The sequence below is a fragment of the Cuculus canorus genome, chromosome 8 (genome assembly GCF_017976375.1).
Source record: "Cuculus canorus isolate bCucCan1 chromosome 8, bCucCan1.pri, whole genome shotgun sequence".
In the NCBI taxonomy this organism is placed as follows: Eukaryota; Metazoa; Chordata; class Aves; order Cuculiformes; family Cuculidae; genus Cuculus; species Cuculus canorus.
Window position 1 is genome coordinate 9,943,065 of NC_071408.1, and position 26,489 is coordinate 9,969,553.

Consider the following 26,489-nt stretch of genomic DNA (forward strand, 5'->3'; position numbering starts at 1 on the left):
GTCAGCTATAAAACACCTATGGCAATATAGGCTGGTGGTATTATAAAACACCGCACTCACCACACAAATGTATTTCACTGTGTTTTCCTCTGTTTTGTAATAGAACAGCTAAAAAAGCCACAGCAAAACCAGTAAGAAATCATGAGAAACAGTACCCTCAGGCAAGATGTGAAAGGAGATGGTACACTGATGAAGAAAAAATACAGAAATGTTGTCTTGCATCCCAAGGGCTGCAGCAGTGACATTAAGTCACTGGAGCACAGATTAAATGAGAAAGAAGACCTGATGATGGAGAAAGAGAAAGAAAATTCAGCGTTATGAATGGAGCTTGTCATGTGTTAAACCAGTATCCATCTGACTTGATAGAAACAGTTGCTTTAGGCGACAAAAAAAAACACCAAAGGAAGGGAAAGTCATACAAGAAAGTTGTGGAGAAGTAGAGAGGACCCAATGAGCTCCTTCACACAGCAGTGATCCAAAAGACTTAGTACTTCCCTTTACATCTTAAAAGCCTTGCAGGAAGCTCTCAGCATGCAGCTACTACCACCTAGCTAAATCCTTTCAATTTATGAACATAATCTCAAAAAAAAAAAGCTCCTTTCCTGACAAAGTCAAGTAAAAGAGCAGACAGAGCCATGCCATCAAAAATCACAGGAAGTGTTGATTGAATGAATGTTCAAGGAATAAGCAAGTGTGTATTAAAATGTTTTTTCCATTTATCTTTTCATTTGGCTTTGTTTCATTTATTCCCCCTTCCTGTTTCCTGTATTCTAATTTGGAAATCACTGAAGCATCATTAAAATCAGGTTGTCACAACTCTGCCCAGGTCCCACACAGGCATTAGCACTGCAGTTAGTACTAACGTTAATGTTTTAAAATATGCTTGAAGAAACTGTTTTTATTCCAGCTCCTTGTTACATTGGTGAGAGGAACTTTTGCGGTACAAAACACACAACGAGCAGGTAAAAATGATTGTGGACTGTGACACAGCCCAAACAGTCTCTCACTTTCTCCGCTGGCACAGCTTGACACAGGTTACCAAAATTTTGAGTCTTTAAATCGGGTTTCTACATGTCTGTATGCAATAAAAGATTACCTGTGAGTTTAGGAAAAAAAGGAGACAGTCTGTACATCTAATTTTTTTTTTTTTCTCAGCTTATTTCTGAAAAGACAGCAGGAGCAATGAAAAATAAAATCAGATTACTCTGATTACTTTCCGTTTGCATATTACTTGGCCGTTCACTGCCAGAAATGCAGTTAACGGGCAAGAGCTTGTAATAAGATGGCAACATTTTCTTCAAAAAATAATTTTTTTGCATAGTTTGTGCTCAAGTGTCTGACAATCTACTAGTAATCTGAGTCTAGGTAATAGTTACTTTGGATTGTCATTAAGTTTAATAAGAGTTTTATTTTTGAAGATTTACCATGACTCTAATATTACTTTGATATTCAAATGTAAGATTTATTGACTAAACCCAGATTTGTCCCAAATTTATCCAAGGAAAGGGCACCACAACTCTCCCTCTAATAAGATTTTCTGAGGTGAATTAGAACATTTAAGAATACAGCTACATAACTCTATACCAGGGTAATTTTCCTGGTACATAGAATAGCCTGAATTAAGTATAAATGAATGCAAGATTATACAAATATTCAGTATCATTTCACTGACAGGTAATGGACTGAATCCTCTCTTTGCCTCTCTTCTTTTTTTTTTTTTTTTTAACTAATCTGCCCGAGGGTCTGTTTCTTTTAGAATATAAGGTCTTTAGGGAAGGAATTGCCTATCACTATGTTTTTGTGCAGTACCTGTTTATGTTACTGTAAATCTAATACTAGCAAAGGGTTGCCTGCCTGCATGGAGCGTACATGGATACTTCTCTGTAAATAAAATTATCTGTCTTTCAGTTTAACCTGCCAGCCCCCAATATAAATGCAGAATGCGCAGGTAAGTAGTACAACAAGAAGTCATTAGTGAAGCACACTGTTTCCTTACATAAATATAAGCTTCAGCTTAACAACACCATTAGAATATTTTGCTCAATATATTTTGTACTGTGCCATAACACTATAACCTGATATCCTATGTAGCACCATCCTAGGTATGATGTTATACAGTACCCTCAGCTTGAATGGTGTACATAAGAAATTATTTTAATATAAATATCTTTTAGATTAATTCTACAATTCACAAACAGTCAGAAATATAAAAATACCTGGGCTTCAACAGAGGACTTCAGAGATCTGGTCCCTAGTTCTATGGCTTTATATGTTTGAATGCACACATTTTTTAAGTACAGTCTAACATAACCCAACTTCTAAATTCAGCTTCTGGCAACAGCTCCTTTTGTATTTCCTCTTGCATGAACACACACAGCACCAAAATCCAATCTACTGTGTCAAATATATGCATTTTGCAAATATATGACTATTTGATAAATGGAGTTGAATATGTTTTTTTTTAGGTTACTTTTAAGAACTGACACACGTGCATAGTTTATTTTTTAGCTCACATGTTGCATGGAAATTGCCTTTTTCTACAGTGCAATGTGCATATGAAGCTCCCTGAGATGTCTGAACTAGGTTCCCTGTACTTATCCAGAATACGCAATTAAAATGTAATTAATTTCTAGATATCATCAATATTCTGTCATTGCATAAGGGGAATGGACTAGATGACCCATGAAGTCTATTTCTACCCTCATATCTATTATGATTACCTTATATTAGGAAAATTGCTTTTTAAGGTCACTTATATGGGGTGATTCCCTTTACACAAATATTTGTTACATTTGGCCATTCAAGTGTCTTTCTTTGTACTCTGTTTAGAATGGGTTCAGTACAGGTAGAGCATCAAATGAAGCAAAGACCTGATATTTTGTCGTAAATAATTCATAAAACAATGTTATAGCCCTTATTCCCCTTGAGGCATTCACATAATGAGCCACCCAAATGAAGCAGCGAAAACATCCACTTCCCCCGCCATGGGTGTGCCCCTGACAGACTGCTCCGGGTGAGAAACCCATCAATCTCTTTTCACACATGAGCTAATCAATTCAAAGAGGGAAGTGCCAATGAGCTATTAGATCAATATGGTGAAGTATGGAGATTGATCTTATTCCAGAATGACTACATTAACAGACTTGTCAGCGTGACCTCTGCCCTGCGGTGCACATTATACAGGATTGCAAGTCTGATATCTGAATGAAGACCTCAGGTCATTGCTTTTAATAATCTGCTTTGCTGAAAGAATTAAAAGTAAATCTGTGAAGGGATGACTAGAGAAAATAGTATTTTCTTCTCTGGTCTTGGAAGGCTTGCAGAAATCACGCTAGGTTTTCACAGCAACCGGCAACATTGACTGTCTCATACAGAAATCTGCCTAGCTGTGCCTGGCTATAGGCATTTGAGATAATGCATATAATACAAACAACGATGTTCTGCTCTCCTAGCACAGAAATTAATAAAAGAAGCAGAACACAAAATGATAGCTGTGTCAAAATTGATGGAATTTGTACATGAATTAGTCTGATTGGTTTATATGAACTGCCAGAATCAAGAGCTACACTGGAGCTACACTGGTGGTGTGGATTATTTAGCTGGTGTAAGTGGCATTGCAGGAGCTGCCACTGCTGTGACTGTTGCTCACAATGCATGTGGTCAGGTACTGAGCACAGCATCAGCCAAGCAAAATGTGACCAATACTTGCACCAACTAGGGGCACAGCCTGTCTCAGGCTGTTCTCATTGAGGCCAAAGCCCGGTGAACAGAGGAACGTGGCTTCAAAGTATGCAGGACCAATACATGCGTAACATCCTAGAAGACTATCCTGTCCTTTAATCAACCTGTGCTGCGAAGTGTCCAACTTAATGGGAAATCTGTAGGTAAAGTGACTGCAAGTAATATTAAAAGCAACCATTCCAGGCCTCTCATTTTAGACCCATCTTTTTGATACATAGTTTCAGAGATGCTGAAGAAAACATATATTTTGTTGTTTCAGGGCACCGTATTCATATTGTTCATATTTTTGGACCCCTGAATAATCTCACTGCAATGAAATATTTATGTATAGAACACATTTTAATACTCTATTTTTATTATACCAAACATTTTTATTGTTCATGGTATAATTGAATCAATGAATTAGAAGAAGGTTACTAAAAAGGTATTAATGCATTTTTAATGAAACTGAACTATATAACTTTTGTTAGTCACAAAGAATAATAGCAGAACTATCAGCTTTATACAGATAAGAGCTTTGTGAGTTTATCTGAAAGCCCACATAATGATTCTCATTTAGTCGTAACCTAGAAAACCAGGCTTAGCAATCCTATTCAAGGTTTTAATTCATTGTTTATGTACATGATCTTTATTCCCCCTTGCAATCAGATCACCTGTCTAATCATGAAAATATGAATCTGTTTAACAGACACATCTAATTCCAGTTGTAAAACACTTTTTGAAAACAATGCTATTTTAAAGTCTAAATGAAAGAACCAAGCTAGCCATACAATACCACTAGGAAATGTTTCTGAACTCTTAGGTAAATAGACAGGGGAACTGGTGAGAACTTTGTATGTTAATAGTGAGAATGTAGAGGTTTCAATGCTCGCACAGCTCAAATCCTTAATTAGCCCACTAGCCTAAATTACAAATACTTTCCAGTTAGAAACTGCAATACTTAAAAATATCCCAAAGAAAATCCTTACATTACTATAGCACTTATTGGAATTTTAACACTGGGCAAAATATAATATAGAAAACTAAAACAACACTTGCAAACTTAGCACTGGATTCCACTAAGATATCGTCCTTTGCAAGGTAGCATTTAATTTTATGTTATTTTGCAATGGATATAAAAACAGATGATGAAATTTTATAGGACAAGATATATGCATTTTGGAGGAGGGACTTAATGACACCCTTAGAAATGTACCTGCATTTTTCAATGAGAGGTATGTTATCAAACTTCTTTTAAAGAGAAGGATAATAGTATTTCTTCTCTCTTTAAGTAGAAACTTAGAGAGACTATGCATAATACATACATGTATAGGTTACACAAGATGCTGTATTATTGCTCAAACGCTTGTGTGAATTTTGTGAGACCACATAATTCGTAGTGGTGAACCACAATTAAATAAATCAAGTCACAAATGCGGGCATACAATTTTTTCTACCACTAAGATCTGGGTTTTACATCATGTTCTTTCCAAACAAACTAAAAAAGCTATTCTATAATAGAAGCATTTTAGATTTAAAAGGTTTTTAGAGTTCTGACATTATATTTGAATCTTTCCACTTATAAAGCAAGGAACTTAATACACATCCAATAGTACAGGCCTGAGAAGGGCTTTGATTTGGGAAAGCACTTTACACATTTATTGAAGCATTGGTCCGGATCTAACTGATAGGAAGGAGAAGCTTATATATTTTCACTAAAATGAAGGTGATTCTTCTCAACAGGGGCAAGGGAGAGTAAACTTATGGTGTATACAGAACTAAAACACCTTTTCCATAAACGGTAATAATAATACCTTTTATAAATTCAGTCTTTCACATTCAACAAGTGCTAGAAGTAAATGCTGCCTCCCGATGGAAATGTGAAGTTTATTTCCAATAACATAATCCACACAATTTCTAGTCCCTTTGTTTTATCAGGTGTTGGGTCTTTAACTTACTTGTGGTAAGAATTGAACAATTTTCATTCTGAATTTCAGAATTAAATTTGTTTTATGGACTTTATATCACAGGCTCAAAATGCAATGATTTCTGGAGTAAGGAGTATGTTTTTTACCCTTTAATGACTATTATTTTAAAACTGGTCAGGAATATGAGGAAGCAAAAATGGATTAGTGGTAGAGTTCAAATGAGGTCATGAAGTTCATTACAAAAACATTTTATCTTATAATTCTACAATTTACCACTTAGGTCCACAAATCATAACTGTATAACTCATAACTGCAATATCACTCTAATATGTTCTGTCAACAGCTGCATCGGTCACAGAATCTATGGCTGCATCAGGCTTATCTTCTAGTGGCATCTATTTAGATGATTTTAGGTATCTAAGTACAAATAAGTGAGACACATTTTATAATGTCACTAACTTCTGTGTAACACAAGAATGGCTGAATGGATTTTTTATAAAAAAAAAAACTTTCTAGTTTCCACTGTAAGCAAGCACTTACAGGCAGAGAATCTTCATGAAGACTTTCAGAACAAGAAGATAATCTTCTGGGAAAGTTACAATAGATTGAAAATACATGTCTAGAATCGAAATGCTTCCTCAGCCTGGACAGAATAAATAATAAATGCTTTCTAGGTAACTACTGCAGCTCTTTTGATAACATATATATTAATAAATTAAAAATGCCTGTAGATTGACAAGTGTTTTGTGGTCTTATACTGGAAAGCTAACGGCTAATTATGAAAGCCTGACTTGACTAATCAATTATTCAGATGAACATTAGGTGCCTATTATATGCGTAAACATGGGAATTATATTTCCCCTAAGTAACTTTCTAAAATAACAAACCCAAAACATGCAAATTTGAAACAGAAAGAAATGGCACTATTATGCACTTATTGCACATGCAGAACTCCCACTGAATTATTCAGGGAACACTGAATCGGGAGACTCAGTCTTCTGACTCTGAGCAACACAGCAATAGCAGCACATGCCATGTTGTTTTAGTTATGCATGTAATATTGATTAGCTTGTTCTTGCTGGTCATGTTGCAAATTCATTTCATGTTTAGGAGGTAGGGGAAAGAAGTATCCCTGGACTGATATTTGCAATATATTTTTATGCCTGTTGAAAACAAGTAAATTGTTTGCACCATGGCTTTTGAGTGCAGGAAGAATAAGGCCTTGAAAAGGAGCACAAATGAGGTTATGAGCTGTGTTTTGAAAATGTTTATATTTGCTTCATTCCCCAGCTCTTGTATGTGAAGATTGGGAGAGTGCTAGTCTTACAGAATGGATTCACTGGTGTTTCATTTAATTTGCGAGACACAAAACACAATAAGGTAATGCATAATCGTCCTTTGCATTCAGAAAAGATCATGTTCTTAAACAGAATACAACAACAGGGAAACCAGAAATAGATGTGACCAGACACCTGCTGACAAACAGTGACAAATCCCACTGACACTGCGGTGACCCCCAGTTAGTCAAGATTTAATTAAGGAGTATAATTAAGTCAGTGGAACAGAACACTAATGAGTGGTGTTTTTTTATATGGGTAATTACACATAAGAATAAAAAGTAAGCTAAGCCCCTAAATATATAATTAAAATGAATAGCACAGAATGACAATCAGAGCTTTAAGTACTTTCTTTTTACTTTCTCTGTAATAATGCCAGTTGAAACAACACAACTCCAGTCAGGCATTTGTACACATGCTAACAAATACTATTGGCCCAATCCTGCATGTGTCTAAGCACGTTAGTAACATGACCTTGGTGGCACAATGCGCAGCAGTAAGGCTAGGCATGCATGAGTTTGCTGGGCTCTGCCTGTGGTTGTGTTTGTCCGTGTCTGTGCTGCACAGGGGGGTCACTTCAGCTCATCTTCTAACAAATGACATTCTGTTGCTATTCTTTTACTGGTATCACATCCTCTAGCTTTCATTTACCAAGCGTTTTGATTACAAAGAAGGCATACATTACAAATTGTTCCTATGATTATCTGCACGTTGGGTGCATTATACCTTTACAATCCAACAACAGAGAATTCTTACGGCAGTGATATTTTATGCCTGATCCAGTTCTCTGGAATTTGTCTTTGGAATCTTTAGGCAGTTGAATGAAATAGCTGAAATATCTTTGTCTACATAATATTTGCTTGTATTTCAAACAGAAAAGTAATGTAAAGTAGATTCACTAGTCCAATATGTTAAAGTAGGGTGGAAAACATCATAATAAATAATGATGACGATGGTGGGGGAAAACCAACTTTCCTATGGTCTTGAAAATTTAAAAGAATGCCTGTGTAGTTTGGGGCCAGCCCTCTGCTGGGATTACTCTATCTCCTCCCAGCTGGTAGCCTGTAGTTCATGACGGCCTTTTATCTGCTATCAAAGCAACAAGTGGAAAAGCAGATCCTCCTGCCTGCTAACACTCTGTTCAGTTCTCTCTGTAGAATCTCTGCTTCTAAATCTCTCCTTTTAACAAGTCCTCAGGTTTCCTTCCTACTGTTGCAGGAGATACTAAATATGACTCTCAAGTCTTTAGCTCACTTGTCTAACTTAAACTCTGCAAGACATTAAAGGAAGAGAGAATAATTGCATTACAACAGGACGTTTTCTACAGGAAGTGACTGAAATGCAGAATGAGCCTGATCTTGCTCACGCTAGAAAGCTGAGCATTTAGCAATTGAGTTCAGTGACAGCAAAACCAGATCCTAATTACTCAAACAACACCGTACCAACATAACATAACCAAAATTACAATTTCAGACTGAGATATGAGCTAGGCTTAATTTTATCTACTAACCTAATAGTCTACTTATTTATATAAGTTTAAATGTTACTGTAACAAAAGCAGAGCAAACAAACTACATTGAAACTTACGACACATACTCTGTGGTTACTTTGCTTTTTTAATAGTATAGGAAAAATGAAAAAGGTAGAAGTGAGATGTATTTAATTATAATTAATGGGAATTCTTTCAGGCAAAATCTATCCACTGAAACTGAAATTATTTGTTATTAAAACAAGTCTAAAAGAATATACGTTATAAAGTAAAAATATACATCCCACTTTCCTCAAAATATGCTATCGTAGGGTATCGGATCTTAGAAATGCAATCCTACAATAGTTATCCTACAAGTATATTTCAAAAATAAACGGAACAACTTAACAAGCTGTTACATTAAATGACGATATATGTTATGGGTTTTTAATTATTTTTCACTCTTAATTTTTTTAACAGATTTTCCCATGATTTACAACAGCTCTGCAATGACAGAAGATGCTGTGGGAATGCAAGCATGGCAGGGAATCCAGGACTTGCGTTCTCTCTGAACTAAGGCCTTTGCCATCAGGCTCTTCCGTGCATGCTGAGGAGCCTCCTCGAGCTGGCACAGCAGCTGGAGGAGGGTTCTGCTCCTGCTGGTGCTCATTCCTATCACACTTAGCAGGATCAGACCTCTGTATCCAATGCCGCTCATGTAAGACCGTTGGAGTTTTCCAACATGTGTGACAGCACGATTTGGCTCTGAGTCCCCTGGTGCTTTGCTAACCTGTGTGCAGTAGCATCTCATTTTTACAAGTTGCCTGAGGTAACTGCTTGGGATAAGGCTCCAATAAATGTAATTTTGAGATACGGAGTCCCTGTTTTTTTCCCATGAGCTGCAGCATGTGTTAAAACCTAACGAAGCCAAAACGCAATGACAGGAGAGGGGGTTGTTTTTATCTTTCTGCGGGCACGTGCAAGTATAAAATAAGCGATTAGCCCGGACAACTTCCACTGGGGCTGCAGACACACGCAGGCATAAAGGATCCCTGACATCTTCTTCTCCCCCACTTTTGCCCCCGCGAGGCCACCCCTGCCCTGCTGCCTATGAATGAACAGAAGCGCCTTTCATCCCCCACTTGCCTGGCGCTTCAAAAGGAACTACAAAAATAGCAGCCACAGAAATTCAGCCGCCTGCCAAAAGCCCCGCACACGTCCCATTCTCACAGGCATGCGAAAGGTTGGAGAGCTCAGCAAAATTTTTATGTACGGGAGCAGGCCCAAGGAAAACTCACACGCCATAACCAATTGTGGACAGAGGATCATCTATCAGCAGACAAATGCAGGAACTCCAGAATGTCTCTCCTCAAATGAAATAATATATCTTTGAAAGCCAATGCCCGTTTTAGGCCTGAGGCCCATATATCAAGGCTGAGAGGCTTGTGGATACGCTCCAGGGCCATTAACCTTCCACCTGTTTCCCCTTGTCCTTCAGGATGAGACCCTGCCCTTGATTTTACTCCCTTCCCCTGTTCATCTTCCGACAGAGTGTAAATGTAAAGCAGAGGGCCTGCGAAATAATTCAAAGGCAATGGACCAGGGACATGGTTACAAATCTCTGCCACTGGCACTGTGACTTATGCAGGCAGTTTGTCACACATGAGCCAGGTGACCTCTGTGACATAACAGAGAAAAATATCGCCTGAGATCAAAAGATGAGATTCAGAGCACTCTAACTAACTCTGGTGTACACAGCCGGCCGTGTGTTGGCCAAGGATTGCCTCTCTTCCCAATCCTGCTCACTCGCTCCACTCGCCAGCGGCCAGGCCACGCTCCTGCTAATTTCTGTAATCTCTTTTTCTCTCATCTCTTCATAAATCCTTCCTGTAACCCAAACGTCAAAATTTGCTTCCCTATGAAGCCTCTCCTTTTATAAAAAAAAAAAATTAAATTGACAAGGAGGGACAACAAAATGTTCATTCAGCAGATAAAAATTAACACAAAAAACACAGTATCATTCAAAATGGTGGAATAGTCTTTTGCAAATGTGTCCATTTTAATCTAGTAATTTTTGAAATGCTAAGTAGTACTAGAACTTCGTATAAGCACATGCTGTCTCCGGTACTACAATAAGAAGTTCTCGACTTCTAAAACATTTATTGGGATTCAACTGTCACGACAGTTAATATGACAGTAGAGTTAGCATTAAAAATTACATGATGCATCCAGATAACACACATCTGTACTAACTCGTATTTTAAAAAGAGGTACAGTAGAGAACCAGAATAACAGTCATTTGAAATACAGCCTAATCAGATTGATTTTTTTTTAATCTTGAATTCATTTTTCAAGCTGTGTGCTACATAGTAAGTTTCCCAGCTGTTTTGTACATTCAGGACTTCTCTGCTGGATGCAGACAAAAGAATAAGGCCTAATGCAGTGTTTCTCTTTCACTCCCCATAACCTATTGGTATGTCTGGTATGGACATTTAATTTTGTCTATTTCATAAATTAAAAAAAAAAAACCCAAACTGTCACAGTATCCCTGGCATGATGATGAAATGAGAAATACAACTGTAGCTAGATCAGCCTAAATCCCGCTCTAATCCTAAATCACTTTGGCACTTGCCAACACCTAGTTGATGAAAAGCTGAGTTTAACCCATGAATGTACACAAAAATATACATGTGCAGATATACACAATCCAGCACATTGCTTACAAGAGTGCTAAACATTATCTCATCAACTGTTTCATTCTGTCTTATCACATGCTGACTCTGAAAATATTGCATAGAGTTCAAACTCTTACCCTAAATCATATGAAGGTGTAGTATTCCACTATGGATATATATCTAAACCCACTAATTCTAAAACCATTAAAAAAGTTAAACTCTGGATAGGACTTGAGGCTAAATCACGCACTACTTGTAAAAAAAACGCATAGCTGAAAATCATTCCATGTTTCCCATTGACTAAAGCCTGACGCAGAACATTAAAAGCGTCTGTTGCAGAATGCTGAAACAGTAAACATAGTAAATGCAAAATTAATATTAGAAAAGCATTACCATGAAGTGTTACTACATCCCTTTGTAAAAATAAGACAACAGTACTAAAATCTTTTGCTCTTGTTTGGGCCCTGTGGTTACAGACACATTTTGCTCTTTCTAATATCTCCGAAGAAAGCCTGCAGAGATACAACAGTCAGCAAATACATGTGAGTATTGTCACTGGTTTCAGTGAAGTCCTATTCAGATCACAGATGTCTTCATTTTTGGAAATAACTAGAGTGTTATTTTTTGGAGTAAAATGTAGGTGATAAACCTAACAGTTGTGGCACTCAGATCTTTAGTTCTCTTTGACATTCTTACGGAACAAATTAATTTGTATTTAGGCATGACTTCAATTATGCTTTCTCCATCTCTTTTTTAAAAATATATTTGATGTATCCTTGAAAAATATAACATTCAATTTAAAGAGCACCTAACAAGATCCATTGCCTTTTACAGTCAGCATGATCAAATGCATCTGCTTTTGTAATATGCACAAAATTTGGAAATCAAGGCTGGGCATCATATGCTACTCTAACAGAGGATTTTGTTCATCTGAGTATTTGATCAGTTTTGAGTGCCCAAATGGCTTTTTAGATTTTCCAAGACATAAGGAAACTACTTAGAAATGTTATTATATGGATAAAAATACTATTATATGAATATAACAAATTATAATCTTTATAAATACGCACTCAGATACACATGAAATTATTTGTCCAATTTTCCTCCCACCATGTGCTTTTTGTGTAAATAGATACTGAGCATCTAATATTTTATAAGATTAAAGGTTACAGCACCCCAGTTTTAAAGGAGATAATTCATCTCTTGTTGGTTTTAATATAACATAGTGTCTTGTCTTGAGGAAAAAGCCTTAAACTAATTGGTTGACATTTTATGCAGATGCTACAAGTCCAGTTAATTGTATTTTTGAGTGCTTATGCCTCCCTGATTCAGTCATTTAAAACAAGGAGTTTTAACATTTAAAAATAATAATTTGGGGCATGAATCATTCCTTGCATTCTTTTCCAGCTACAAACAATTTCTGTTGGGAAAAGTGCCATATAGTATCGACAGTGACAACAAATTGTATTGTCCAGTGAACATCTGTTTCCGACTCCCACACTGATACTGCAGGTTGGGTACTTCTGATTTAGTCTTCACAGGCTGCCTGACCACAGAGGAACTGGAAATTACTGGTACGTTCAGCTTTTATTATTGGAACACAGGAAAACTTTATCGTCATGCTGGGAAGTTCTGCGTCTTTTGAAATATTGGAAGGAGACTTATGTTAGCACAGAAAGCCACAGGCTTTTATGAAGAGTTTTAGTTTTTATGAAGAAGGAGAAAGCAGCTCCTGTTCATTGTGTCTCCCATTATATGTGGGTTTGCAAGTCTGAGATGAAAAATCTCAAAATGGAACAGTACTTTTGTTCTCAAGATGCAAGGTTTGACAGCGAGGGGCTGGGGGTGGTGTTTAATAAAACCAGCAGCACTGCAAAAAAAGGACCAAATGCTCCCAGTCTTGCTCAATATGTAGCACCGAGTGTCTCTACAAAATATCTCTAAAATATAAAGCAGTTTCTATAGGGCAGAGCAGGCTGAGGTTTAGTATGGGTTGAGGAATCTAGCCCTAGAGAATGTCAGTTTTGAAGAAAGAATTGATCTTTCCTAACTCATCTGTATTGAACCAAGTTGCTATGATAGCAACTTACAGAGAAAGGCTGTGGTAACTAAAATTATTACTGTTAAACAACCCCAAAGAAAATACTAAGCAATCTTTTAAAAATTAATGGGAGTTTGTTAGAATCATCAATGTAATTTTTCCCCCTCAATTATGCCACTATACATTGTTCAACTAGGAGAAAAAAGTAAGTTCCACTTTGGCAGAAACAGAGAAGAAACTAAGATATATTCTCGATAGGCACCATGCGCCACTTTGATAAAACTCCAACTTCTGATCTGTAAGTACACCAGCCAGTTTGGGGATAAACTATTGAAAACTATCCTCTTTTAGAGAGAAAAACGGAGAGAGAGAAACTCCACTGAAACTCCTATTAACACTAATTAGAATTTCCAGCATGCAGGGGAATCAAAGACAAAACATGTGGAGCTCCCACTGAACTCAAGAGAAGAGCATGCCTTAAAGGAAAGGCATGCAAATTAAAATAAATACTGTTCAACATCACCAAATGAGCTAGTCATGTAAACACTGACTTTGTGTAAACCTTCCTACTGGGAACACTCCCCCTGAAAGTTCATTCCTTGTCAGAGGAGAGCACTGTCCTTGACCACAGTTGCAGAATGGGAACCTATCTTGTGAATGACAGGTCTGAAACAAAGTAAACTAATTGTCATGTGTTTATTTCTCCATAAAGTTGTTATTATTATTATGATTGTTGCTGTCGTTAATATTCTTGTTGTTTATTCACTGTATTATAAACAAGGACCATTGTTTTCCAAGGCCTCCATCGGAAAGACATTTTTTTGATGCTACTCCTTACAGCAATTTTGGAATTTCTCAAAGACTAGGAAATCTGGGTAGATTCTCAGCAATATGGCCAATATTCAAAATACTGTTGGGAGATTGTAGGTCTCAGCCTCAACTGCAGGAAATTGCCCCATCTTGCTTTTCATGAGTGCAATATGTACTTATATATGTACCAACCCAAACAATACCCCAATAGTTTTTATGAGTAGCTTGCTTTCTACCTCCCTTTCTTCTCTCCATATGTAGATAGACAGAACATCAGTGACTGTGGAGTGGTTACAAAAGAAGCTGAGACTATTTTATCCTGTGGTGACCTGGATATGAGATACATATTAGTCTTGGCTCCCACTTGCACACTAGACGATTTGCACCTCTCCCTAATTTAGACTCATGTGTCCCAGCAGCCTGTTTGCTACATCCCTGTCATCTCCCACAATTCTTTCTAACGTCAGGGTTGTTAAGGCCTAAAACTACTGCGTAGGTAAATGGGAATAGAATCAGAGACTTCGGCAATTATCACCTGTTATTCTCCCTACCTGCTTTTTTTCTGTTACCTGAAGGGAAATTAATACTTAATTAACCATCTTTGTGGTTTTATTGTGATTTTACTGAGCTCCAGGAGTAGCAAGATGGAAAGCAGACTGCTGGCGTGTCTGACCCATCCACTCTGAGCATTTTTCTCAAAGATTTCCACTTTTTCCGAAAAGGGTACACAAGAAGTTTAAGGGGTTGGCACTGAAATACACTGACTGTTGTTGAAGATCTCTGTGGGATAAGGCAGTGAAGCCCATAAAAACAACTGTAATTACTGCCTCCTATGTAGTAGCTGTGGTACTAATGCTATTCCCAAGAAAGAGAAAGGAAAAGAAGAGGAAATAAATAACAAAAAGGGCATTTAAAAATAACATGTAGCAAATGAAATGTAAAACCTTGACACAGGCAGCTTTACAGAAGGAAACAGGAAACTGGCAGATGCTGTGAGCGAAACTGGAAATATGGTATTCAAGATCTTTACTTGCACTTCTTATTTGGACAAAATTCTCATTGGTTTCAGTAAAGTTTTTCTTCTGATAAGCACAACCTGACCTATACTGAAAATTACTATTTGCAACACTGACTTGGTCAGCTTTCTATTTAGGAGAGTAATCAGGTGTAGGTACACAATTATTTCCTTGTACAGGGAATTCTGGCCAAGCATGGAGATGAGGATTGTCCTCAGCACTCTGTTACTCTTTTCTTCCTACACCTTGAAGAGGAATGAAATAGATTAGGGCATGACTAGCCAGTCCTTTCTCTACCTCCCCGAAAATCCTGGATTAGCCCTCAGACTAAATAAGCAGCCGGTGCACATGGGCTGCAGCAAACTGCTTTTCGAGTGGCGGGGGATTATGACTCAGCACCACCAGTCACTGTGTTTGCTCATTACTCACAACACTTTGCGAGACTGCAGTTAAGCATTCCCCAATAAATACCAAAAGGTATCCAGATGAAACAGACGGTGCTGACTGTAGCACCAGAATAAGGATACAATTCTTTGTCACATCCAGTGTCACTTAGCCAGGGTGATGTTTCCTGTATGCAGCAAACATGCCAGTAAAAGAATTTCCTTGGCACAGAAACAACATGGAAATGTCCTTTTAAAAATCAGTTAATACCAACAGAACTCATGAGCTAGCTGGAACCATTTCCTATGCTATGGAAAGAATACTTGAATAAGGTTAACCAAGTAATTTCACCCTCCTAACCTTCCCCCTCCCCATCTATTTCTGGATGTCTTCTTTTGTTCACCCTTTGCTAATTATAGTGGCCTTGCTTAGGTGATATTTATAGTCTTAAAAGAGTTGCCTGACTTTTAGAACACTTTATTCATGTATATTTCCTGTGTTTACTGTTGCCTTAACTAATTTTTCAAATTAAATTTACTTGATCCAAGATTTTATTTAGTAACAAATATCAAAGTAACTTTTCTTTCAACAAATTCAAGAGCTGTAGTTAGATGTGAAAAGCATTTTTCTATTTCTGAATTTCTGAAAATAGATTTTAGTTTTTCCCCCTCCAAGAGATGGGTATGACAGACAATTCCAGAATTACACAAACCAAATTTCCTCTTTTGACCACAACATGACTATTTGGTGCCTTATTTTACTAATTTATCCCATCATTTTTGCCTGTAATGGTTGCTTTAATGACTGGGATGTTTCCAAGACAGTGTTAAATATTTGTTTGCCCAGACTGCCCTGATGTTTACCTAACCACCTATAACTGAACATCTACCAGTTAGAGCAGTGGAAAAAAGACATTGAGAATGTTCACCTAAAATTACAGCTTCACTTTCCTATCAGCATTGTATTTTATCTCTTTATTAGTTTTCTTTCTTTCCTTCTTAAATTTGCCCTTTTATTTCTTCTGTAGTTGCTCTACAAATATCCCTGTAGTGATGCCAACAGCAACAACTTTCAGTCCTTATTTCGAGACAGCAAATAAAGAACATTTTAGGGAAAAATTTGGTGCATGCCTTTCAACTCTACGGAAACCAGAAGGATTTGGGGAAATGCTAAAGCAAAGTGTGAGACTAACTGGCAGTTTGCCTTTCTTCTTTCCCTGGTAGCTGTCATCCACTCACACGTGCACAGGCAGATGTAAAGCCCTGTGCCTCCGAGGAGGACAAGCCCAGGCAGCTGTGGCCCCGTTCTGGGCACTGGTGCCCAATGCCTGTGTACACATCTCTGTTTCACACACAAGCAGTGTTGTCCAGCAGGACGGGTGAAGGGCAGAGCAGCCCCTTGTAGCTCACTCCTCATGGTGACATAGGGAAGGGAATGGCCCTTTCCTAGGGCTGCCAAAGCCCCTCAGGTCTGCTCCCAGGCAGGTGGCACACACCTGCCCTGGGCTGGGCATGGTCCCCGACACATGCACCACAGCGGGGTTTGAGTGCCATGCGGGCGCAGAAACGTGGGCAGCAGAGTGGCTGTCAAGGGAGCAGTGTCCAGCCTCACCCTTATCCCTGTTACGCAGCATAGAGCTAGTCTCATGTCAGGGAGAAGGAACGTGTGAGAGAATTAAAACCGTGGCCCCTTAGATAGTCACTTTTATATGGTTTGCTCCCAGAGCTATTTGATGATGTCCTGTGCAGAGCCCAGCTCCTCTTCCAGACACATGCACTGCGTGCTGTGGCTTTACCCCCGGGGCCTGTGAGGGTGCTGGGGTGGGACCCTGCCAGCACCCCTGGGCCCACCCTGGCTCCGGCAGAGGCTGCACTGTGTCCCGCAGCTGCGCTGTGACACCTGGCAGCTCACGGGGCATGTGGAGAGCAAGGGTTTCACATCAGTTTTATTACAGGGTGAGACGGAGTGTTGTGATTCAGTCCACATTAACTCTGAATAAAACTGTGCTTTTAATTCAGATTTGAAATGAAACCTGGTAATTAATCATTTTCTTATTGGGAAAAAAAAACCCAAAATCAAATTATTAAAGGTTGTCCTAAAGAGAGTGCTGTTACATTTCAGTTTGCTTTTTAACTGCCCTTTACAGACATGTCATGTGGTAAAAGTTGGAGGGATTAAATAGCCACTTAGTATGTCGCTTTACCAAAAGATCTGTACTGTGCTCCTCTAACAGAGTGCCAGATTTTGGACATTAACACCGTCTTTGCATTGGCTGTGAAGTTCAAACTAAATGTTTCACATTCCTTTGGATATTTCTTCAGATGCACTCAGGTTTAAACTAATTTTTGAAATATTATTTCCTCTTATACTTAACTTCACCCTTTCTTGAGTTTACTATTTTTGGGATTTATGGGGGATGGAGGGAATAAAGTACTGAATTTTATTTCCAGCACATGAAATTTTTTTTTGCTTCATTTCATAAGTAGTCTTGTAACTTATGATATACAACAAACCAAATAGATAGCTTCAATGCATGAGAGAAAAAAAAGAGGAAAAAAATAAATCTGAGGCTAAGTCTTGGCTGGCATAAAATGATGGTTCCCTGGCAATAGATAGATTGTTCTGTTTTAGAAATCTGAAAATCTACCTGTTAATGCATAACGGCCAAAGTCTGGAATTGGAGAGATACCAGATAGATATTTAAGAGTAGTCTTGACTTAACTACCTCTGTTTGAAACTCCATTTTATAACAATTTTAAAATTGGAAATGAAAGGACTTAAGTAGTCTAGTATGTTCCTGTGCTTATAGGGCTGTATAGTGTATCCAACCTACTCTAAGTGATCCTACAATTTACAACACAATTTGAACGCTCTCAGCTTTAGGTCTTTTCCCCAATAACGAGTCTGATGACTGAATGTTGTGGAAAGCAACTTATTGATGCTACTACAGGTGGAGCACGGTTCCTTACTCTCCAGGGTCTTTGTTTTGTTCTGCTGTTGTGCTTTTACATGGCTGCCTTATGGTTGTATTGGCTTCATCAAGATATGACTTTTCAGATCTCTTAATCTTTCTTCATAAATCACAGTTTTCTCAGCTTTTCTTGTCACCTGTCAGTATTTTTCAGCCTTAGACCTGAGTAGAGTATACGAGCTGTTGACTCCACAGTGCTGTATTTACAAAGATCACCATCCCTTGATCTGGAGCAGTTTATCTCTACGTATGAAAGTACAGAATAGCATCCATTTATATTACAGAGCTTCAACACGGCTGATAGGAAGTTTGAAAGTGACTTCAGTATGACTAGGATTTCATCCTTACTGTAAGTGATCCTAAAAGAAGAACATCCTTAAATCTAAAAAGCCTTGATAGATTTATAGAGGCAAACTTTTACAGTAACTGTCAACCATACAACATGAATATCATACAGGTACCATATGCAAGTGCTGGATCTGAATGATATAGGTATCATACAAAAGCTCTGGGTAGGAACAAAAAAAGTTCTCTCCCTGTAGTAGGATTTACTGCCTGGTTGTAAGAGATGTCATAATTTGCAGGGGGACACATGGCTTTTTTTGTGGCAGAAACTTGCAAAAAAACTCTGAGTTTCTTTGCTAGTGAAGATCTGTCATTCTACCAATAAAACTGTGACTTTCTTAAGCAAAATCAGGAAACATAGCTATGATTTTCCAAGGGACTGGAGTTGTTTAGTTTTTAAGGTGCAAAGCTGTCTCTATCATTTGGCAAGAAGAGCAAATCCTCACAGCAGAAAGTAGTAGTTAAAAACCATGGTCTGGAAATACAATAGATTATGTTAACATGGCTGAGCGTTCACTGTTCAGTTTCTTAGCCAGTATGGCAGTCATTAATAGAATTCACTTTAATATCATTTTGGATTAGCCACAGCATGAAAGATCTAAAGAGCATTTTTTTTTTCCACCTTGTCCTACAGCAATGCGATATACATTTGGTAATGCACCCAAGTAATCTTTCTGCTGTCACTGCTGACAATTGTCAAACTTAAATTGAAAACATACTTTGAAGGAAAAAAATAAACTGTAATGTTAAATTTCTGGTTTGTGCAACAAATGACTCTCTTCCCTTCCATCAAGGCTGCAGTGTCTGCTTCAGGTCATGTGCCAGGAGTGGCTGTAGCTATATAATTCCCCATGTCCATTCTAGAGCTTAGTTTATCCCTGCTTGCCTCTAGCATTAGGATGGGCTAGACAGCTTTTGGAACTGTTGTTTGCTCAAATCTTCTCTTAATAAGTAACAAAACGATGTTTGCTACAGTGAACTGGTGACTGCAGATCCACTACAGTGTAGAAGTGGCAGTCTTTCAGAAAAGCGTGTTTCTTAGTCTCAGCATGCTGCTAAACATTGGGTGTTAAATTGAAAAAAATTACTAAATCCAGAGTGAGTGAACTACCTGAACTAAACTAAACTGAACTGAACTGAACTGAACTAGAATCCTGCTATCAGAGGTGATAACATCTTACTTTTCATCTTACTCCTAGAAAAAAGTGCTAGAGGCTTGGCACTGCATAAACTATATAGAAAAGCTTCAAAATGACATGTCCACATGCTGAAATATTTAGTCACATCCTTCATTAAGAGGAGAGCCAGAAAAAGATCACAAAGCTAACTTCTAATGAAGTGTTCTCCTACAGGGTTCAGCTAGGTGACAGGTATAATCCTATGCTTCACTAAACCCTGATTTCTCTGCTGAGGCTTATTTCTGTAGCAATGACTGTACTCTTCGTGAAATTGAATTGATGATTCTAAAGCAAATAATTATTTGGCTGCGTAAGAGAAATACTTTTCCCTTTCCCTAACATTTTTTAAATATCTGAGAAATATTTTTTCAGATCCAGATACACTTAAACCACGTTAAAAATCAACAGCTACACATGACAGCATATTAATTAATCTGATTACTCATATTAAGAGAGATCCTGAACCTCAGTTTCTGGCAGCTTCCCTGAGTGAAAGAACATTGCAGAAGTTTTATTTCATTAACTATATTGCTTACATTTCCTGTCCCCATAAATACATACTACAAAGTGCAAAAGCACTTCAAGTTCTGAAATTGCCTTTGATTACTTAAGTCTGAATAATGTATCAGCCTTTCATCACCCTGTAGAAGAACATTTAAGGTATTCCACTGCTGATTTTTTTTTTCCTATTCTCTGTTAATTCCATTTAATGATGGGATTTCTGTACTGTGATTCCTTATTTTCTAATGCATTTCTTGATACGTAACTACATGGAGACTGAAATTTGAAATTAAAGCTTGTGCATTGAATACTATATAACTATATCTATCTAAATACATTACAGAAAAAAATAAAAGACTCCAGAATTTCTGTTAATCCTATTCACTCTAAGTTTGCATTGTATAAGAATTAATTTGAAATGCTGCTAATATAGTTGTGCTTAGTACAAAATCAGGCCTCTTTTCACTTATTAGCTGCTAAAACATTTGTGTTACCATGTAAAGCAGATGTTCTGTAGATAGGGTCATTTCGAGATATGTGGTTAAACCATTGTTTCTTTGAAGGTCAAATCTGCCGCTTGTGTAAGCATGGACAAATTCATACTTACAGCAAGAAATCTATCCCAGAACTGATATAGTCTGACATCAATGAATAGCCTAAATTTGCAAACTCAGTGAATAGTTCTAGCATGAGCTGCTTCAACATGAAGTGCACCGGCTCTTCCTGCAATCATTCACTAAATGGGTTTGTGCTCACGTAGTACTTTGACCTATGACATCCTCACTAAAATAGCCAAATAAGTCAAGGTAGTATTTTTTGTGAGTCACAAGTACTTTAGTGCTTTTTTTGTGACTGTTAACATTTAGTTAATTTTCTGATCCTCAGCCAGGAGAAAGTATCCCGTGGACTCAGGTCCTGTTTTCTTCCTGCCCTGAGCAGAAAGGGCTTTCTTTTATGGGTTCAGGAGTACTTAGCTTTGGAAGTAGTTGTTGAATTTTCCCTGATGTAGGTTGATGAGGAAAGAGCAGTCCAGTGGAACTGTCTGCATCCTTTCTCGGGGCCAGGTAACCTCTGGACTCTAGAAACTCTTGCAATATTTTGTCTTTAGCTTTGTACAAAGACCTTTCACCCTGCTAAGACAGCTGCCTACAAATCCAGCATCCCCTGGGCATTTCTGAGTTTTCTTAGCTGAGGATAAGATGGGTGTATCTTACTTTTATATTTACTGAGCTTTCAACAACTCCAGAATAGCAAACAAACTCCTTCTCCACTATTACTATTAGAATCATCACGAATCTGCTGGGAGGTTATCTCCATATTCCTATTTCATCTGTGTATAGACAGCATTACAGAAACATTTCTCATTAATGTGTGATGCCAAAACCCAAAATTCATAATGTAATTACTAATTACAAAGTATTCTGACCTCACAAGACAGATAGGTAGGTTTGAGATTTTGGCAGGCGTTAAATTCAAAGTTACTCAATTGCAGCTGGCTGCTTTGGATCTCTCTCTTACGATATTATTACTAATCCTGACTAGTTTGCTTCATTAATATTTCCATTAATTTCTGATACCTGACATAAAGATGGGACGATCTGCTCCTCAGCAAGTATGAACATTAGCTCTAAGTTACGTACTTAAATTCATACAGTGGTCAAATTCTGTAAAATGCACACTGTAAGTAGTTTGGCCCAATCGATATTTTTACCTGTTACATGCTCACGTGTATAACACATTCCAAAGGAGGTTTTGACAATTTGTAGAGCAACAAGTGAGAAGACTGTGGTAAGTATAAGCTGATAAACGCTTCATGAAACAAAGTTTTAAAACAGGTGTTATCACTTGAGATGACTTTTTAAAAAAAATCAGATTTTCAGCCAAATTTACAACGAGAAGACTTACTGATGTTTTTTTGTTAATATCTCTAGGGTAAATGTGGCCAAAACCACTGATGGATTGGGACGTTTTTCGTCATGTCCTCCTCCTTTTCAGTCACTTCTGAACTCCGCTAGCTACAAATCTCTAGGTGCAGCAGAAAGGAGAATGTTTTATGAATTTTATATGAATTGAGGAGACAAATGTGTAAGATCAATTTAGAAAGAAATGAAAGGATAAAATAAACATGCTGTTTAGTAAGTCACAGACAGTTGTGCAAGGCATCGCTTATCACAACAAGATCAGGATTGATTTCACACAAACCACATTTGTACACATTACTGTTTAATTATTTGAGTAATTTAAAATTTTAGTCCTAGAGATCTGCTAATGCACCTGTCTTATCTGAAATACATCTCGAGATTCAGTTGTTAAGTTTAGACAGGTAGGAATAACAGGAAAATATTTTCTCAAGCAAATAGATACTTCCCAGGTGTGTATGTGCACAGACAAAGCTATTCCAAAAATCTAGTTGCATCTTTATTATAATTGCCCTTTCTCTTCCTTCTGCATTTAAAATGTCCCTGTCATATCCTCAGACTGTTTTTTTTCCCCTGTCCCCCACAGGTATTCATGTTCTGCGGAGCCATCTAAAAGAGCTGCTTTTGCTACCTTAATCAGAAGAAGCTGAAACCAAGGATGGATAGAAGAAAGCTGTGTTCAGGAAAGGTTTGGAAACCTTTTGTTTATTTCTGATCCTCTCCTCTCAGACGGTCTTACCTGGTGCTGTTAACAAAGTAGAGTCTGATCTAAATGTATTTTGAGCACTTCACTTTTTTGAAGTTGAGAAGTTTAAAGTTCTTAGCATTATGCATAATTTGGTCCCTAGATATTGGATGTGGATGGATTTCCAAGTGTGTGGTTATTGTTCTGGAATGCTGTGCAGTTTAGTTGATCTTGTCCAAAAAAAACATTTGCATACTCCAGAAGGTATGAAACTGCCTGAACTCTAAGTTTCTAAGATGTAAAGAGTACAAATACTAACACAAAAACACCACCTTCTATAATGTGTAAGTCAATTCACTAGCCAAAGGCTGTGGTGAATTTCTAGAATATATGTATTTCCAGAAGTCTGTATGTACGTGGTAGTGCATACGTGCACCTAGGGCTAGAAGAAAAATGGTCAGCATTTCATAAAACAAATTTCTGCATCTTTTGGGTCCACACTAGTAAATTTAAGTTGGTTGAAGAATAACATCCAGGCTGAGGCTGAAGGTAGAAACCATCTCTAAATCTATTCCCAGCAGAGAATGTTGAATGCTTATAAAATCTGCCCATAGATTAAGCCATGGAACCATAAAAACTAAATGTTGCTTGAATGTCTTTTCATATTCCCACTGTAATCATAACAGGAATTTTAAAGCAGATCATAACTTAAAAATTCTTACGCTGAGGAGTATCCACGTCTCCAAGACTCAGTGATTTTTAACATGGTTATTCTAGACTAATGTACTCCCCGGCGTATGGGTAGAAAGATCTGGTCTCTGATATTTAGGACATAGTCTATTGGACATGTAACATGTTTGCAATTTTAAATTTTGAAAACCAGGTATCATTGCTTATAGCTTACTATAAAATTGTAAACAACTTAGCACACACAGATGTGACCATCTTTTTCTCAATTAATATTATTTCCCCCTCTCTGAGTAAACTTCCTCCCTTCTTTCTCTTTATATGGACTGAGTTCTTCACGGTTCCTGCAACCATTCTCTTGAAAAATTACAGAGAAGCTGGAGTTGCTTATGCAACACATTCAGCCTGCTTTTCTTGTAATCAGGCTTTATCTCATGTGTCTGCATCATGATGGTTATGACAGAAATACTGCTGTGGCAAGGATCCTGACTGCAGCTTTTTTATGGAGTCTCCCTCTGTGCTCTTGATTCGTGTAGATTCAATTCTCAGTGAACTTCTACGGTAATTGTTGCATTTGGATATTTTATTATTTTCCATTAGCTTGACGGTAGTCAGCAAGAAATTATGGAAGGCTGCAAAACTTTACAGATTTCAGCAGCAAATAGTGGTGGCAAAAACATCTCTATGTACCAGAGACTGAGTAACAGCAATATGATAGGGAAGTTCAGACGTGATTTGAGTTCATCATCTTGAGGTTTGTCTGAGGCAGAAGATCTTTTATTCATTCCAGAGCTAATTTCTGTATCAAAAGAATGATTAAAACCTGTAGTTTGTTGTCTGATCCCAAATTTCTGGCTCAAAAATTCAGTCCTGACCACAAAAGAACACAGAATTACCTTAACAAAAAGTCTGAGAAATGTAAATGGGGGAATTTCTGGGCACCAGAGAACTGTGCATGAGGGTTTATTGGGTGATCTGACAAAATGAAGAACCTAAAGATCGTTGTAGCCAACCTAGATGAAAGGAATCTCCAACGCATCAGTGGTGATGGGAACCAAAAGGAGTCCAAAAGGTACATTCTGACTGCTTGCTTTCTGTCCCATGGGTACCCTGCTTAGGATTCAGCCTTCCTCGTTAGCTACACACACAAGAATGTGCAAAATAATACCCCAGTGAGAAAGTGAATATTCCAAATATGGACTTATATAAGGAGTGTACGGAGGTGGACAGAAATTACGTTTCCTCATATGTTAAATAAGGTCATAAAATAATTACATAAATGAATGTAGAAGGATGTAACAGGCGTGCTTGCAACTCTGAATACAAGCCAGACAGTGAGCAGTACTGACAAAGAAGGAGTAAAATTGATGCGAGGCACTATGGAGGTAAGTAACCGTTGTGATAAATAGTAAAGTACAGGAGACCTGAACTGAAACTTGAATCTCTTTGCTACAGCTAATTACAGGTTCAGGTGGAAGACAACTGCAAGTTTCTCTTCATAACAGTCTGCCTACTTCAAACCAAAGCAATTAAGAATGAGATGCTTGGGGGGAAGGAAAAGATAAACCACAGTTTCTTGCTTGAAGTACAACATTGTAACAAATGCTATTTTTTTTCTTGATTGAATGTTAATATAACGTAAGATTGTTACCTACCTTAAGTTCTCTAAAAAAGATGCTACTCCTAGCCCACTCAACAATGGAGAAGAGGGTTTGGTCAGCCATTTTACACATAAGCCCAAACGTGTTGAGCTTGTCGTGTTTGCTTCTGTTGGCTTGCTCTTGCTGCAGATATGCCATGATCTTAGCCTGGACTTGCGGTTCATCTGGCTCACATTTCAAGAGTTCCAGTATCAGGTGTGGAATACTTGCTGGTGAGCTTGTTTGATAACTATCCATGTATGAGTAGCCCATTATTGACTCTGGTGAACTAGTGTAAGGGTCAGGGTACTCGGACTTGATAGCACGGCTTGGAAAATGGCCATAGGTTTGATAACCTTGCAAACTGCCATGGGGTGGCATTGTCATACTAATTGGAGAAGTTACAAAGGGACTTCTGTCATAGTCTGTAGGAGGCAAGGCAGTATGGTTCAGAGGTAGGCCCTTGGAGGCAGAATGGATGTTCTGGATTGCAGATGATATTGTCAGGTCAGTTGGCATTGCTTGGATCACCTGAGTCATGGCTTCCAGTTTAAGTCCATTTGCTCGAATAAGAGCTTTTTTCTGCTGCTTCAGTGCCCTGTCTCTCTTGTACATTGGTCCAAACTTGTTTCGACCACCACGCATTCGGTCAGCTCGCACAGCTGTCGGAGCAGAAGAGGAAGTAAATAAAAATTAAAACTTGGAATCAACATTCTTTAATGAAACTTACATTGGGGCAAAGACATACAAATGTAATATCCTTATTTTTCTTTTTATCCAAATTCAAAGTAGCACTTTTATTCCTAAAAAAAAAAGATTAATTTTGACTTAAATATCACTTTGTTCCCTGGTAATTTAAATACCATGTGCATATACTACTAACATAGATGGACTTCTCTTTACATTGACTAAGACGCAACGACAAACACAGTGGTTGGCTACAGGAATGTCACACCCGCTCTAGGTTCATGTGGAGAACTCAATGTATATTTGGGTTTATGTCAAGCTACTATGTCACTAAGAAACAAGGGCTGATGTCCGGAATTTGTCTGAGACATATACAGAGGACCACATTGTCTCACTATAATCATTCCATTACTGCTTTCCACCACAGCAAAACATCTGAAATGTAAATTGAGAAATGTTCCGTAGTCACAAAGGGGAATAGGATTTTCTTGGCAAAA

The 26,489-nt window shown here is 37.8% G+C and overlaps 1 protein-coding gene across 3 annotated transcripts in view; it reads right to left on the reverse strand.

The window, feature by feature from the left end:
- NR5A2 (nuclear receptor subfamily 5 group A member 2) overlaps positions 1–26,489 on the reverse strand; it is a 92,533-nt gene that overhangs the window by 51,206 nt on the left and 14,838 nt on the right. For all 3 annotated transcript variants that reach the window (XM_009555790.2, XM_054073300.1, XM_054073299.1), the window contains one exon: positions 25,321–25,967. In XM_009555790.2, coding sequence (XP_009554085.1) covers positions 25,321–25,967 — 647 coding nt within the window. The remainder of the gene's footprint in view (positions 1–25,320; positions 25,968–26,489) is intronic.